General features: G+C 38.3%; 1 protein-coding gene across 36 annotated transcripts in view; it reads right to left on the bottom strand.

Moving 5' to 3' along the window:
* Positions 1-13,887, bottom strand: part of Nrxn3 (neurexin 3) — a 1,555,288-nt gene that overhangs the window by 797,303 nt on the left and 744,098 nt on the right. For 17 of the 36 annotated variants that reach the window (XM_048799086.1, XM_048799081.1, XM_048799099.1 and 14 more), the window contains one exon: positions 11,493-11,519. The exons of the other annotated variants lie outside the window; for them this stretch is intronic. In XM_048799086.1, the coding sequence (XP_048655043.1) occupies positions 11,493-11,519 (27 nt within the window). The remainder of the gene's footprint in view (positions 1-11,492; positions 11,520-13,887) is intronic. 36 annotated transcript variants of the gene reach the window in all.

Below are 13,887 nucleotides of genomic sequence, written 5' to 3'. Positions count from 1 at the left end.
ATCAACAATTACACATAGAAGGGAGAGGGCTGAACACACTGTTCTCCGTTAGGCAGACTTTGCAAAAGAGCTTCATCTCTACCATTCAACTCAAAAGATGTCTCTCTTAGAGCATGGTCTTTCTTTATGCATAATTCTGAGGTGGAAAAAAATGCATTTTCATAATTGTAGTGAAAAAAGGCACAACATTTCTATCCTGCAACTCAAAGTCCCTAACTCTACTTAGTGGCATTAGAAAGGTGTTCATGATGATGATAATGATAATGAGGAGGAGGAAAAGGAGGAGAGAGAACCTAACGCAGCTTGTTGTTTTGTAGGTGATCTGCACTGAGTGCTAGGCAATTTATCTACATTATCTCATTAAGATCTCTAGTGACTCTAAGAGGAGTATAATTATGATTGCCTTCATTTTACAGATTTAAAAAAAAACAAATTCAGAGAGAAAATAATTTTCCCAAGGCCACATATTTTTTCAAGAATGCTGCTGTCTGTCCAACTTAGGAAACTGACTTTGAGACCAAACTCTTAACTACACAGTGGTTCTCAAAATTTAGTCCTCAGGACACCATCACCTGGGAATTTGTTAGAAATGCAAGTTCTTGGGCCCCTTCCCTGTTGAATTAGAAACTTTTGGGGCAGAGACAGAAAACTGTTTTCATAAGCTTCCAGGAAATTCTGAACACAGCCTAAAGTTTGAGAACCATTATACTACTCCATGCCGCTACTTTGGTATTTGAGAAGTGTGTCCTCTTAAATGGAGTGTGCATTCACCAGAGGATGCAAAAGAGAATCATTTGCATATAGGAATAAAATATTAAATATTGTGCTAATTTTCAATTCTTTATTATTTCAATTTTCTGTGTGTCTTTTGCATGCTAATAATGTATAAGCATAATAGTACATATACATAACTTATAAATAAATATACTTATTCTGGAAGCATTCTCTGAATCTTACTGATGGGAGAAAAAAAAAGTTTTGGCTTTCTCTACCCTGTAGATTGCCATTAAAATCCCCCTTAGGTCCATCTGGCACCTCTCTTCAATCACTCTCTCTTTTTAAATACCAATTTCTGCTTTAACCTTGGGATTAAAAATAAACCTATTCCTTTGGAAATATCTGCCCTAATCGGAAATATCTTAATATGTGGGATAACTCCGTGGATTTCCCAGAAAGCCTCAGCCAAGGAGGTGAGCCCCTTGACTCATCAAATGTATTAGTCAGGAACTAATACATAAAAGCACTTAGCAGAGTTAATATATATATATCCATTGCAATAACTGCATAGTTGGTAATCTTCAAGCTAAGCCTTGCACAGGGACAGAATATTAAAACGTAATCATGTGGGATCCTAAGGATGCATGCTCAAAAGAGATACAGGACTACAAAGGGTTCACCTTCTGGGTGGCAAAACATTTTGTATTTATTCATGAAGGGTGGACGCTGTATAGGCCATCAGTCAGAAGACAAAGCTATTAGGATATGACATAAGAAAGTTCAGGACAATTACTACCACTAGGGGAACAGCACTGCTGCTGGGTTTCTGCAGCTTCTATTTGCCATGTGGTTCCCCCATGTCGAGATGAAAGGAAGAACACGGTCATGTTCTCAGTGGGCCTTAAACTCAAGCATTGTGTCATACAAGTTTCATTAACAATGGCAAATCAGGACAGCTTCTTTCAAAGGATAAAAGCTTCTGAGAAGTCCACAGGGCTCCCTGACCAAACAGCTCTCACCAGACAATGGACTGGTAATTCAATTGTACTCAAGAACTAGAAACACATGGAAAACTTTCCCTTGAAAGGCAGCAGAGTAGCGAAAACTTCAGGGAGGCACAGCAATTCTTTGCATGTTGATTGAAGACAAAGGCTTTTCCAAACCTCTTCCCTCCCCTCTAACTGCCATATTTGAACCATTTTCCAAGAACCAGCCTAAGCACCTGCCCCAGAAAAAAACATTCCCAAGTAACTTCAAACTTCCCCTTCTTAATGGTCACAGCACTTATTATCTGCATCATTAAGTTTTGCATATGATAATGTTCAATTTAGCCCTTTATTACACATTGCACCATCCTCTGCTTATATAATCCTCTAATTGTTTCATGTTTTTACTGTTTATCACCCAAAGTTTGCAGTTTGCTCTTAGAAATCATGTAATATTCTTTGCTCAGATCTTTCTGCACTAAGTAAACTGTGCAGAATCAGAGTTAAGTGTTTCAGTTCATGTGGGGCTGATCAGAACTGTAGCCATCCCTGGTAGCCCTTATGTCATACTTCCAAAACCTAAATGTAGGAGCTGAAGCAAGTCTTTATCATTTGTCAGAGATTGGTCAGAAATCAAATATAGAGGGAATGATAGGTCATTTCCAAATTCCTCCAAATTTGTTCCTCAGATGTACTCAGGGGTGGACAACATAGAGATTCAGACAATCGTCCAAGACTGACTGTACTGTAACCACCCAAGAACAAGAAGGATATCATGGGGATGATCAGGACCTTCAATGACTTCTTGTCATTCTGGGATTAACCACATACCTCTTTGAAGTTTGTGGTCATAGGCCCCTGCCTTGCTTGTTACTACCTGCCCCCAGCTCACAGCACACTGCCAACCCTTTCTCATTTTGGTTCCTCTCTAGCACATTGGTACTCAGGGGTTACCACATCTACATCACCTGGAAGCTTGTGACAAGAGCACATGTTCAGGCCCCACCCAGGCCTCCTGACTGAGGCTGGGATTAGAAATCTGAGTTGCAACAAAGGCCTCCAGTTGGTGGGGCACATGCTACATCCCAGGACCAACCATCACTTAGAGCCCATCCCTGTCTTCAAGTTGCATTGCTCTTGCCAGACCCATGACCTTAAATATCCATCCTCCAGATTTCCAAATGACTGGTTCACTCTTATTCTTCAAGTTTCAGCTTTCTTAAATTATTCTATTAAAGAAGTCCCCACTAGTATTATTTACTCTTTGTCATGTTTTCCTATTTAATTCATAACAATTATAATTAAATTTATTATTTTATTAATTATATGAATTATAATTAAATTTATTATTTTTGCTAATTGACAAACCAAAATTATTTGTATCTATGAGGTACAATGTGATGTTTTGATATATGTTAACAATACCAATTATATCAATTATGATATATATTTATAATCAGTTATGTGGACTGATTAATTCAAGCTAACCAACAACTTTATCAACTCAAATACATGTTATTTATTTGTGGTAAAAATATTTAAAAGCCACTTTTTTAGTGATTTTAAAATACACAAAGCATTATAAATTATTGTAGTCACCAATCTGTGCAATAGATCACTAAATCTTAGTTTTCTTGCCTGAAATTTTACATCCTATGATCAACATCTACCTTTTCCCCTTCTACCCAGCCTCTGTCAAATATCAATCTATTCTATTCTATTTCTACAAATTCATTTTTTGGTGACAGTCCCAGAGTCTCACACTTTTTAAAAGGCAGGCTGGTATTCCACTGTGTATACATACTACATTTTCTCTCTCCATTAATCAAATGATGACACCTAGGTTGCTTCCATTTCTTAGGTATTGTAAATAATGCTGCAATGAATATGAGGATGCAGATGTCTCTTTGCCATAAGGAATTCCTTTGGAAATATACTCAATAGTGAGATCGCTTGATCATATAGCAATTCTATTTTCAGTTTTCTAAGGAACTTCCCCACTGTTTTCCATATTGGCTGCACTCACATCCTCAACAACATTTTATAAGGGTTCCCTTTTCTTCACCCTCTTGCCAACACTTCTCTTTTAGTTTAGGATCACAGACATTGCAATGGGATGAGATGGTATCTCCTTGTGGTTTTAGTTTGATTTCTGTGACGATTACTGATGATAAACATTTTTTATTTATCTGTCGACCATTTTCATGTCTTGTTTTGAGGACTTCTAATTAGGTATTTTGCCCATTTTTTGGTTGTGTTCTTTATTTTTGTTTTCTTTTTAATTGGTTGAATTCCTTATTTATTTTGAATATTAGCCCCTTATCTGAGGTATGTTTTGCAGTTATTCAGTTGGTCGTCTGTTCACTCTATTTACTGCTTCCTTTCCAATGCAGAAGCTTCTTGGTTTGGTGCAATCCCATTGGTTAATTTTTGCTTTTGTTGCCTGTGCTTTTGGAGTCATATCCAAGAGACATTTGCCCAGACAAATGCTATGAAGCACTTTACCCTTGTTTTCTTCTAGTACTTTTATAGTTTCAGGTCTTAGGCTCAAAACTTTAGTCAATTTAGAGTAGATTTTTATATATGGTGTAAGAATCCAACTTTATTCTTTCTTCCCCTCTTGGCTGTCCAGTTTCACTAACACTATTTATTGAAAAGACTATCATTTCTCCATTGTGTGTTCTTGGAACTTTTGTCAAAAAGCAATTGACCATAAATTCATGGGCTTATTTCTGGGCTCTTTATGCTATTCCATTAGTCAGTATGTCTGCTTTATTCCAGTAACATTAAATTCCTTCTGTCACATCCTAGTGGAATGTGAGCCTCTGGAAGGGTGAAGTCTTATCTGTCTTGTTCACCTTTATATCTCTAATTTCTAACATAATATTTGATATAGGGTGAGGGCTCAGAGATACAACTGTATGAATGAATGGATACAAGAAACAAAGGAAGGAACAGAAAGAGGGAGGGAAAAATGAAAAATGTCTTTTTCTTTTCTTATAAGACTCAAAGCAGAGTGAGTTGCCTAACAATTTACCCCTTTATTTATCAACATCATGTCATATGAGCAATCTTTTACTTGGAACAACACATCATTCAGAATGAGGTGGGAGGGCAGTGTTTCGTTAACTACATTTCCTCCTTGGATCAAATGATTAGGCACATTCCATCCCACCAGATGTTAAGACACAGACTCCCTGTGTCCCCAAGCCCAGCTGTAGTATATAAGAACTGTGTATTGAATGAATGAAAGTGTAGGGTAGACTCTAGAACACTCTCTAGAAAGTAAAAGTGGCAAGGTGAGGTCCCAAACTCAAGCTTGCTAATCCTACAGCCCATCCCTTAATCTCTTATGGATGTGGGTAAACCAGATGGGAAGTACAGGTTGCATGTGTGGTACCGTTGGATCAACCAAAGCAATTTAAATAAGGCATTTCTAACCTACAAGCCAGAAAGAGATGATATTCAATATAAGAATTTGGAAGTTTTTACAAGGAAATTCTCAAATGCCATTTCAGTTTAGGATTAAATTAAAATGGATGGGAAGATATAATTTTGTCCAATTATTCAAACAGAAATCTGCATCAAATGCCCATGTTTATAAGCATAACAGACATCCTAAAGATCAAATAATGATACTTTTCCTAAAACACTCTTCCAAACCAACCTAAAGTTCCAGAAGTTCTAAGGTAACACATGCTTCTGGAATTACATATTTACAAAGTCTTTTCTATCATTTTTATTGGCAGCTTGAAACTGCACTTAAGCCTTAGGAAAGCCCTCCGTGAAGGAATGCTGCACATTATTTCTGCCTTTAATATGCAACCATTGCTCACAAATAGAGCACTTTTCCTCTTGATTTTCTCACCATCTTTTCAATGGTGACTTCATTTACTGGAGAAAGTGACAAGGCAGACAAACTGTCCCTGAAAATACGAACAAGTTGTCAATAGGTTAGCACTTTGGTTTCTAACTCCCTGTTCTTTATTCACTTCACTGGAAAACATAGAATTTTGTCTTGTTTCTTTTTCTTTTCTTTTTCAGATAATAATCTAATGGCTACAACATATTTCCCATCAGTCTTGAATCTGGAACTGGTTTTCCCTTTAAGAACTGTCCTGTACTGTCATTTCGTATATGGTACTGCTCAAATCCACCTGTGCAGGACATGAAAACTGGTTCAGTCAACTCCTTTTCATGTTCTAGAAAAATCAAAAATTGACAGGCTATCTTTTATTATTTATACTGCCTAAAGCACAGGACACCAATCTCTGTGTATCTTTCCTCTGTTATTTCCCAAGGAAGACTTAACCAAACCTGTGCCTCAAATGCTCCAGTTCAAAATGCATAAATAACGCTACACCAGCACCAGCTTTTTTGTCTTGTAGACAGAACCCATAACATGTTAGTGTTCAGCAAGACACCAAACTCCTCTTATCAGGCATGTTCAACAGCTTATGGCTTCCTCTTCTCAAATGGTAGTTCAAAATTGAAAGTCAAATGACTAAGATGAGGAATGAAGATGAATGGTAAGATCTAACATTACTGGCAGTTTCAATAAGACCTCACTTTTCTGCAATCACTTGGAGCCCTCTCGCAATGTGAATGCTCCATATAAAACAGGTGAAGACAGAAACAGGAACTGGCTAAAACCCAGAGGTTATCATGAAGTCTTTATCCCTGGTAATATTTGTTCAGTAGTATACATTTAAAACGAAAAACAAACAAAAAACAGCACTCCAGGAAAAAAATATTCCTGATTTGCACATGTTGGTTTTACTAATATAAAATGCTCCCACTACTGCGAATTTCAAACTATCACATGTTCCTTCTGTGGACTGGCTTGTACAGTTCCTGAAAATCATTATGCTGGTGCCACTCCAGCACAGCACTAACCTCAAAGGTTAATAAACTGCAAAGTATAATTGCACCATAGGAGTACAGCAACTTACCTGGGAGTATTTCTACGACAGAGGAGAAGTAGGAGTGAATGCTGACCCAGTGAGGGCATTTGTATGGAGTTTTATATCCTAAAGTTTGTTTGCTTGATCTATCCTACTTCCATCCTACATCCATCCCCTACTACTAGGGGTCTCTAGATCATAAAGGCCCAATAATAAAATCACTCCTTGTTTTAAAATCATGGGAAAGCTCTCATAGGTCAATGTGTTTTAGAAAATGTAAACTCATTATCAACTTTTCCTTTTGTTTTGTCTCACACTGACGTAATAGTCTATTGGGGCAATCAAGGGTATATTAAAAAAAAGAGAGAGAGATGAAGGGTTTCAAAGGCCAGTCTTTACAAAAAGAAGGTTACTTAAAATACTTAAATAAACATTGTGAAAATACCACCTAGAAATTATTGAAACAATATTGATACAGAAACTTTCTCTCATAAAATCAGAGTTGAGAACCCTCTTAGAGACTTTCTGATGAGCTATATATCGTTTCTGCTTTGGAAAAAAGGAAAATCCACAATCATAGTATGACCTGGAGGAGCAATTATGCATTTTTAAATCCAGTTTTATCATTTATTAGCAACATGAACTTTTCCTAGCTACTCTTGACCTTGGTTTCCCCATTTTTTTAATGATAGAGATACATATCATCATCATCTCACTGGTGTGAGCATTAAGTTAGATGACATATGCAAAGCTTATAAATTACTCCAGGAAATGGAGATTACTGTATCTGCCATGCAAAATCATGGAGAAAGTGACAAGGTACCCAAATAAGATGCAGATACAACCTACCCAGTCCTCAGCACATTCCAATACCAAGCCTCTTGGTCAAGGGTATTATTAGATGTGCTGGCAAGGAATGTCAGGTTTCCTGCTCCCACTTAAGTTGGGGCAGAGTTGTTGAGGAGTCCCAGAACAAAACACAGGAAGGTAATGAGCCATGTCTGCACAGTTCTATTGAAGTAAACCTCAGTCATGCAATGTAAAGGGACAAAGGCAAGAGCTACTGTGGGACATTAAGTTTAATTCCTGTCCCTCATATTGTTTCCCATAGGGCAAACCACTTTTGAGTGCTGGTTTCTATTATGTCAAGTACTAAATTTCATTACATAAAATACAATGGAGAATGTGACTCAGCCCTTGGATTTGGAGAAAACGAGGTGCAGAACTAACTGCATCTCTCACAATAAAGAAAGTTGCAGAATTAAAATTCCCTCTACCTCCTAATGGCTGAAGCCAATGCTCATCCAAAAAGGCCTTAAAAGAATCTTCAGGTTCTTAAGGCATTAAAGCCCCATACATTGACTTTCTAAAAACAGCCATCACTTAGACCCCAGAGTCAATCAACCCTGGATCCCCCACCTGCCTACTTATCATCTGGACATAAGGGGCAACTTACATTTCTAGAATAGAAGCATTCAACTCTAGAAATAAAACCACTAAGGGGAGTTATAATGAAAAATGAGGAGACGACTTTCCGATTAATCACCTAACCAAATCAAGAATTATTCTTTGATGTCTCATCCTTTATGTCATCTGCCTAACTCCCAACATATGTAACATCATGCTTCTTTTACAGTTCTGCATCTCCTTTCATATATGGAAACACATCTAGACAGCCTGTTCATCTCCAGGAGTACCCCTCTTGAAAACCAAAAAGAATTAGAAAGTTACTGCTGAACATTCTGTAGAAATTGCCTTTCTGTACAAAGAATTCTGATAGAGACAGCATCTTTCAGCACTATAGCATCTCCCAGGGTCCTAAGTGAGTACCATGGAGAGCTCCCACAACCTCACCTAATATAGTAAAGTGCCATCCTGCCTGAAACTAGGACAGTCCTTAAGAATCAGTAGAATGAAACAGACATTATTATTACTGTGTATATATATATGTGACTGCATGACCAATGTGATTCTGCAACCTGTATACTCAGAAAAATGAGCAATTATATCCCAGCTGATTCAACTGTATGATATGTCAAAAAAAGATTCTTCACTAACAGCTTTTGTCATATTACTTATCTCTATCTGTTATCAACTAGAATAACAGTGCAGCACGGGAGGGTGTGGCAAGCAGGAGAAACAGCTCATTTTCATTCTACATTCTTGAAGTTTCCATCTAAGAAGGAAACTTGTTTTCCTCCTTGGCAAGGAATGTAAGGGAATTCTGGGCCGTATACCTTCTCTCTGTTTTAACTCTAGGGCTTCCCTGGTGACTGTGCTCCATGCTTTCAGTTCCTTTCCTTCTTATCTGTTCTCCTTCTTGATGGCAGAGAATCCTTGATAAAATGAAAATCTGACCCAAATCTCTGTCCCGCTATGGCATCCTCAGAATAAGCCCAACTTCTGGCATGAAAAGTCTGTTTATACCTGTCTCCACCTGACTGTTCCAGTTTCACCTTCTCTCACATCTTCACATGTGTACTATTTCACCTCAAATGAGCTTCCTTTGCTTATGCATCTAAAACACATTTTTTCTTCAGCCCAAATTTCTCTGAGAATATATGAGGTAACCTGCCACACCCCGCTGTCCAGCCATCCTCATCCATGTTCACATGGCAGGATGCGTATCTCCAGGACAGGAGTCTTCTCTCTGCAGTGTAATTATTGGCTGATCTCTGTAAAGACTGATGTCATATGCAGCTCGTCTGCATCCATAATATCTGGCTAAGTACCTGATACCCAGGAGTACCTGCCACTCCACTGTTAAAGTAAACCACATAATCACTGGAGAAGTTTAAAAATTAAAAGAAAAGAAAAAAAATACTACCCAACAACACAGTAACAAGAGGACTCAATCTATTGATCCATCTAGACTCAGGATACATTTGCCTCTATATCTTAAGACTACCTTATTTCTTTATCATATGTTTTTACTGCTCTTCAGACTTCATGGTAATCAGTACTATCTATGCCCAAAGGTTATAGCTGAAAAAAGGCAGCTGATGAGTAATGCTCTAGACCCCAATGTCAGGAAAATAAAAAGCGAAAGCATTTTCATTCAAATTCTCATTTGCCATTATACAGGGAAAGAGTGAGATGATCCAAAATAATTACAAAGAATATCATCTCTTGCCACAAACAGAATTTCAAGTCATTATGGGAATGGAAGAAAGATAGTGTCAATGGAATAATAACTTGAAACTCATACTATTGACAAACAGCTCCTATAGAGGGGAATTTAAGATACTCCAAACCATCTCCTGTCCGCAAATCTGTATTTACATGTTGTAAATTTATAATTTATAAGCAACATGGAGATCAATCACTTCTTTCCATGATTGCTACGAACCATTTTTCCTTTTGATGGAAGCTTGAACGTTATTTTGCCACATTCCTATGTGGGTCCCCGTGCTGCGTTCTGGAAATTCAAAATCCATGTCATTATTACCCTGAAGAACAATAAAGTTCAGGAGGATATATATTTACCCAGTTTTAGCTACTAAATCTCATCCTAAGGAGTTTCAAAAGTCTAGGAATGCCTAACATTGTAGAGAAAATCCTGCTCTTTTCTCCTCCCCTCCAATTACAGAGTAGAATGTACTGGAACATTTTGACAATTGAATGCAACACTTTTACAGTATTACCCAAAATGGTCTTATAGACTTTGTAATTGAATGTTATTGTAAAGCTTCCTTAGACTTCAAAGTATTAATCCACTGTACGTTCTTTTTATTTGCATCAATTTTAATATATGTCAGAATATATGTGAATCCAAGAAGAGGTGAAGAAAAAAGCATCACATATGGTCAAATGACTAGAGTGAGGCCTTATTAGTGGATGTCCTCCTGAGACATGCCTGCGCTGGTTGCCGTACGGCATGTAACAAGTCAGTCACAGCTAAGTAAATGATCTTTTAGATGAAAAGTCACTTTTTTAAAGCTACCTTTGCCTTAGCCACTTCAAAGAAATTCTGCTGATTGCAAACTCTGCAAAGGCCTTCGGAAGCTCAGTTCCCTGCTTAAGAATCAGCCACAAGATACCCACATGCTTGTTCCTCCCTTGCTATTCTGAGTCAAAGAAGCCAGACATGACAGCACCAGTAGGTAGTTATGGATTTTATAAGGTTCCTCTTTGAATGGTAGAAAAAGCAGCTTCTGCAGCAGATATTCACTGATATCGCACATGCAGGCATTTTATAGGGTATTCAGAATAAAACTGACAGATCCTCTTTTTCCCCCAAGAGTGCTTTTTCCCTTAGATCACAACACAGGAAATTAAAATGCTTAATGAAAATCCCCAATAGGAAATATAAACCTCTGGAATGCTTTAATGACATTAATATCTCCCAAATGCCTAAAACTATTTCTTTATAAAATGAGTTAAATGATATGCTCTTTCATAAGGCCCAAGCAGTTAAACACACTGCTCTAGGAAGTGACCTTCCTGACCTAGAGAATAATAAATGAAGAAACTCAAGTGGCCTTTTTTTTTCCTCATTCCAAGTTCTGCCTTCTGACTATGGCAAATAGATTAAAAGGAGCCAATCTCTCCATGGCAATCACCAAGAGGTGTTAACCATTTCCGGAAAGGGTGAATGTGTTCGTGGATAGTCACAGCTGTAGGATGCTGTCAAACCTCTTTTGTTCCCCCCCCCCAATGAAATCATGTTCTTATTCCCCTGAGATTTCCTCTGTATAGTTATTTTTCATGCACTGATGCAGGGTTTCAGTCACCCTTTTAGAAGAACACTGGTTTCAGCCCCCTCCCCACAATAGCAGCTGTCTAAGAGGTGTGACAGCTTGAAGCCCTCTAAAGCCGAGATACCAAGGGTTACACGGGGCATCTTTCAGGCCAAAGTGGTAATGGGAATAAGAGCCTTCTCTACCTTGCAGGTCAGCTTTGGTCAATGCAACTTTGTTAGCAAAAGAACAGAAAAAGCGAAAACAATAACCAGAGGTTAGTAAGAGATAGAATAAACCAGGGTCACATTACAGAAACGAAAACGCAGTTTGCATAACCAATATCACTCAGACAAGACATGGAGATGCTCTACAGGTTCACCAGAGACAGCACAGACAAGGGGACAAGGGGACGCGCAGACCAGGGGCAGAGCAGGCCTCCTCAGAGCCAAGTCAGCAGAGCAGGGGCAGGAAAGTAGTGAACTTCACAAAGCACAAGCGATGGGCACAGGGAGGCTTCACACATTTGCACAGCAAGCCCCAAGGTGTATATGGTCCAGAAACAAGGGTAGCCAGACTGAAAGACACGTGTGCACAGACAGAGCCCACAAAAATAATTCTGAATGCTCAGGACTTGAGCATGGAAGAGTCACTTGGGAATCACCCCCGGCACCCTCTTGCAAATGTCACCATGAAACATGGCACCAGAATTGAGCATTTCTATCAAGGTGATTTATTGGGAATACCACTAGAGCTCAATTTTTCAAATTATAAGAATAGAGTCAAACCCAAATGTTTGTGGGCAAAAAGGCACCAAACCAGTGTCCTTTTTATTTATTCATTCGAGTCTTCAAACAATGCATGTGTGTTTCTCTCAGATGATTATCATCTGAAATTGTGGATTAGCATTTCTAGACAGTGAGGCCTGAGTCTCAATAGCAAAATTCACCTCAAGATGCAAATAGACATGTACCAGCCAAGAATTAACTGGGGTATTATTTTAAGACATCTTTGCCCAAACAGGTCTAAAGTCACAGCTAGATGTTGGCTAGGAAAAGCACTTAATTTCTAAATTTTACATACTGCATATATTATAGGTTTTGCCTGATTCAAATGGTTCTTCTTTCTACAAAAATGGAGAGCCAAAGGATATTGGAATAATAAGCTTTTAAATTGATTTTGGATTCTTTTGTCTTTTATTTGCTCTGTTGCTGTGGGTCAGATATAATTGGGAAATACTACCTTTACCACTCATACATCTTGAAATGTCATTGTCATTGACTTTAACAGGAACATAGGATGTATCCTGCTCTAAGGACACTAAATGTATGAAAATGAAGCACATTCTCCATCTTAAAGAGATTCAGGTCTTAGTTCTGAGTAAAGAAACCTTCTCTACCACCTGTTTTCTATTCTATATGCAGAAATGATCAGTGAGAAATGTGTTCTTTCCTGCCTCACCCCCAAAGGCACACACTATGTACAAAAGAGTCAGAAGGAGATGACACCTTGCACAGCAGTCTCTCCAAGGTTCAAGGCCCTTCATTTTCCTCCCCACTATCTTCCACAACCTCATTTCCACAGAACCCTAAAAAGCTCTTGGGTCCTTTTATAAGGGCTTATTCACAATGGTGCAAACTTTCAATGACAGTAATTTATGCCTTAACCCACTTTGGGGCCATTTTTCTGGCCACTTAGGCTCATTATCGAAGTCATCTGTGTACAATAAACAAGAGCCTCCTTCCCTTGCACTTGTCCTCCACTCCTTCCCACCCAGTAGGGCAGTCACAATGCTCCACGGGGAACCATCGTCATTATCTCCATGGCAATAGAGTGCAGCATGATTAGGCCCGTGGGCTTTGCCATCGATTAGGATGGGAGAGCCATCAAGTCACAATATCCGGCTGGGAACAATCACCAGTACTTACAGGAAGCTCTGCACACACTATAATGCATGTGATGAGTCACGCTGAACTACACATGGAGCTTCAGGTTGGGCAAGAACATCTCCCCAGTGCCATGGATCATCTCTTTCTGCTAACACTCCCATTGCTTCTCTTGAGGCTCTCTTAAGTGGGATCCACTCCCCCTTGCACTATACATTTTATAAAAGGTAGTTCAGACATTCTTTTAATCCAATACTATAGCTTTATTCCTCCACATCCCAATTCTTATATTGAATAGAACTGTGCTTCCAATGCAGCAGCCAGAGACACAGGCAGCTGCAGAACCCTTTAAACATGTGCATATTGAACTGAGGTGTGCTGTAGATGGAAAATGCACAGTTTTGCAGGATTAATATCACAGAAATGAATGTGAGACTCCTAATCTATTGAAGAAAAAAATCTGAGAATCTACTAATAAATTTATATTAATTACATGTTTAAATAATATTTTGTATATATTGGGTCTATCATATAAAATTAAAATTATTTTACCAGTTATTTAACACCTTTTAAAAAATGTAGCTACTGGGAAATTTAAAGCCACATGTGTGACTTGTGTTATGATTCTATTGGGCAACATTATTTTAGAATAAAATGAATGATTGCTCTTAACATTCCATGTTGAAGAAGTGATGGTATGGTAAAGCATTTGAAT

Source organism: Marmota marmota, unplaced genomic scaffold, assembly GCF_001458135.2.
Source record: "Marmota marmota marmota unplaced genomic scaffold, marMar, whole genome shotgun sequence".
Taxonomy (NCBI): domain Eukaryota; kingdom Metazoa; phylum Chordata; class Mammalia; order Rodentia; family Sciuridae; genus Marmota; species Marmota marmota.
The sequence above is the reverse complement of the archived record's forward strand: the minus strand, read 5'-3'. Positions and strand labels throughout refer to the sequence as shown.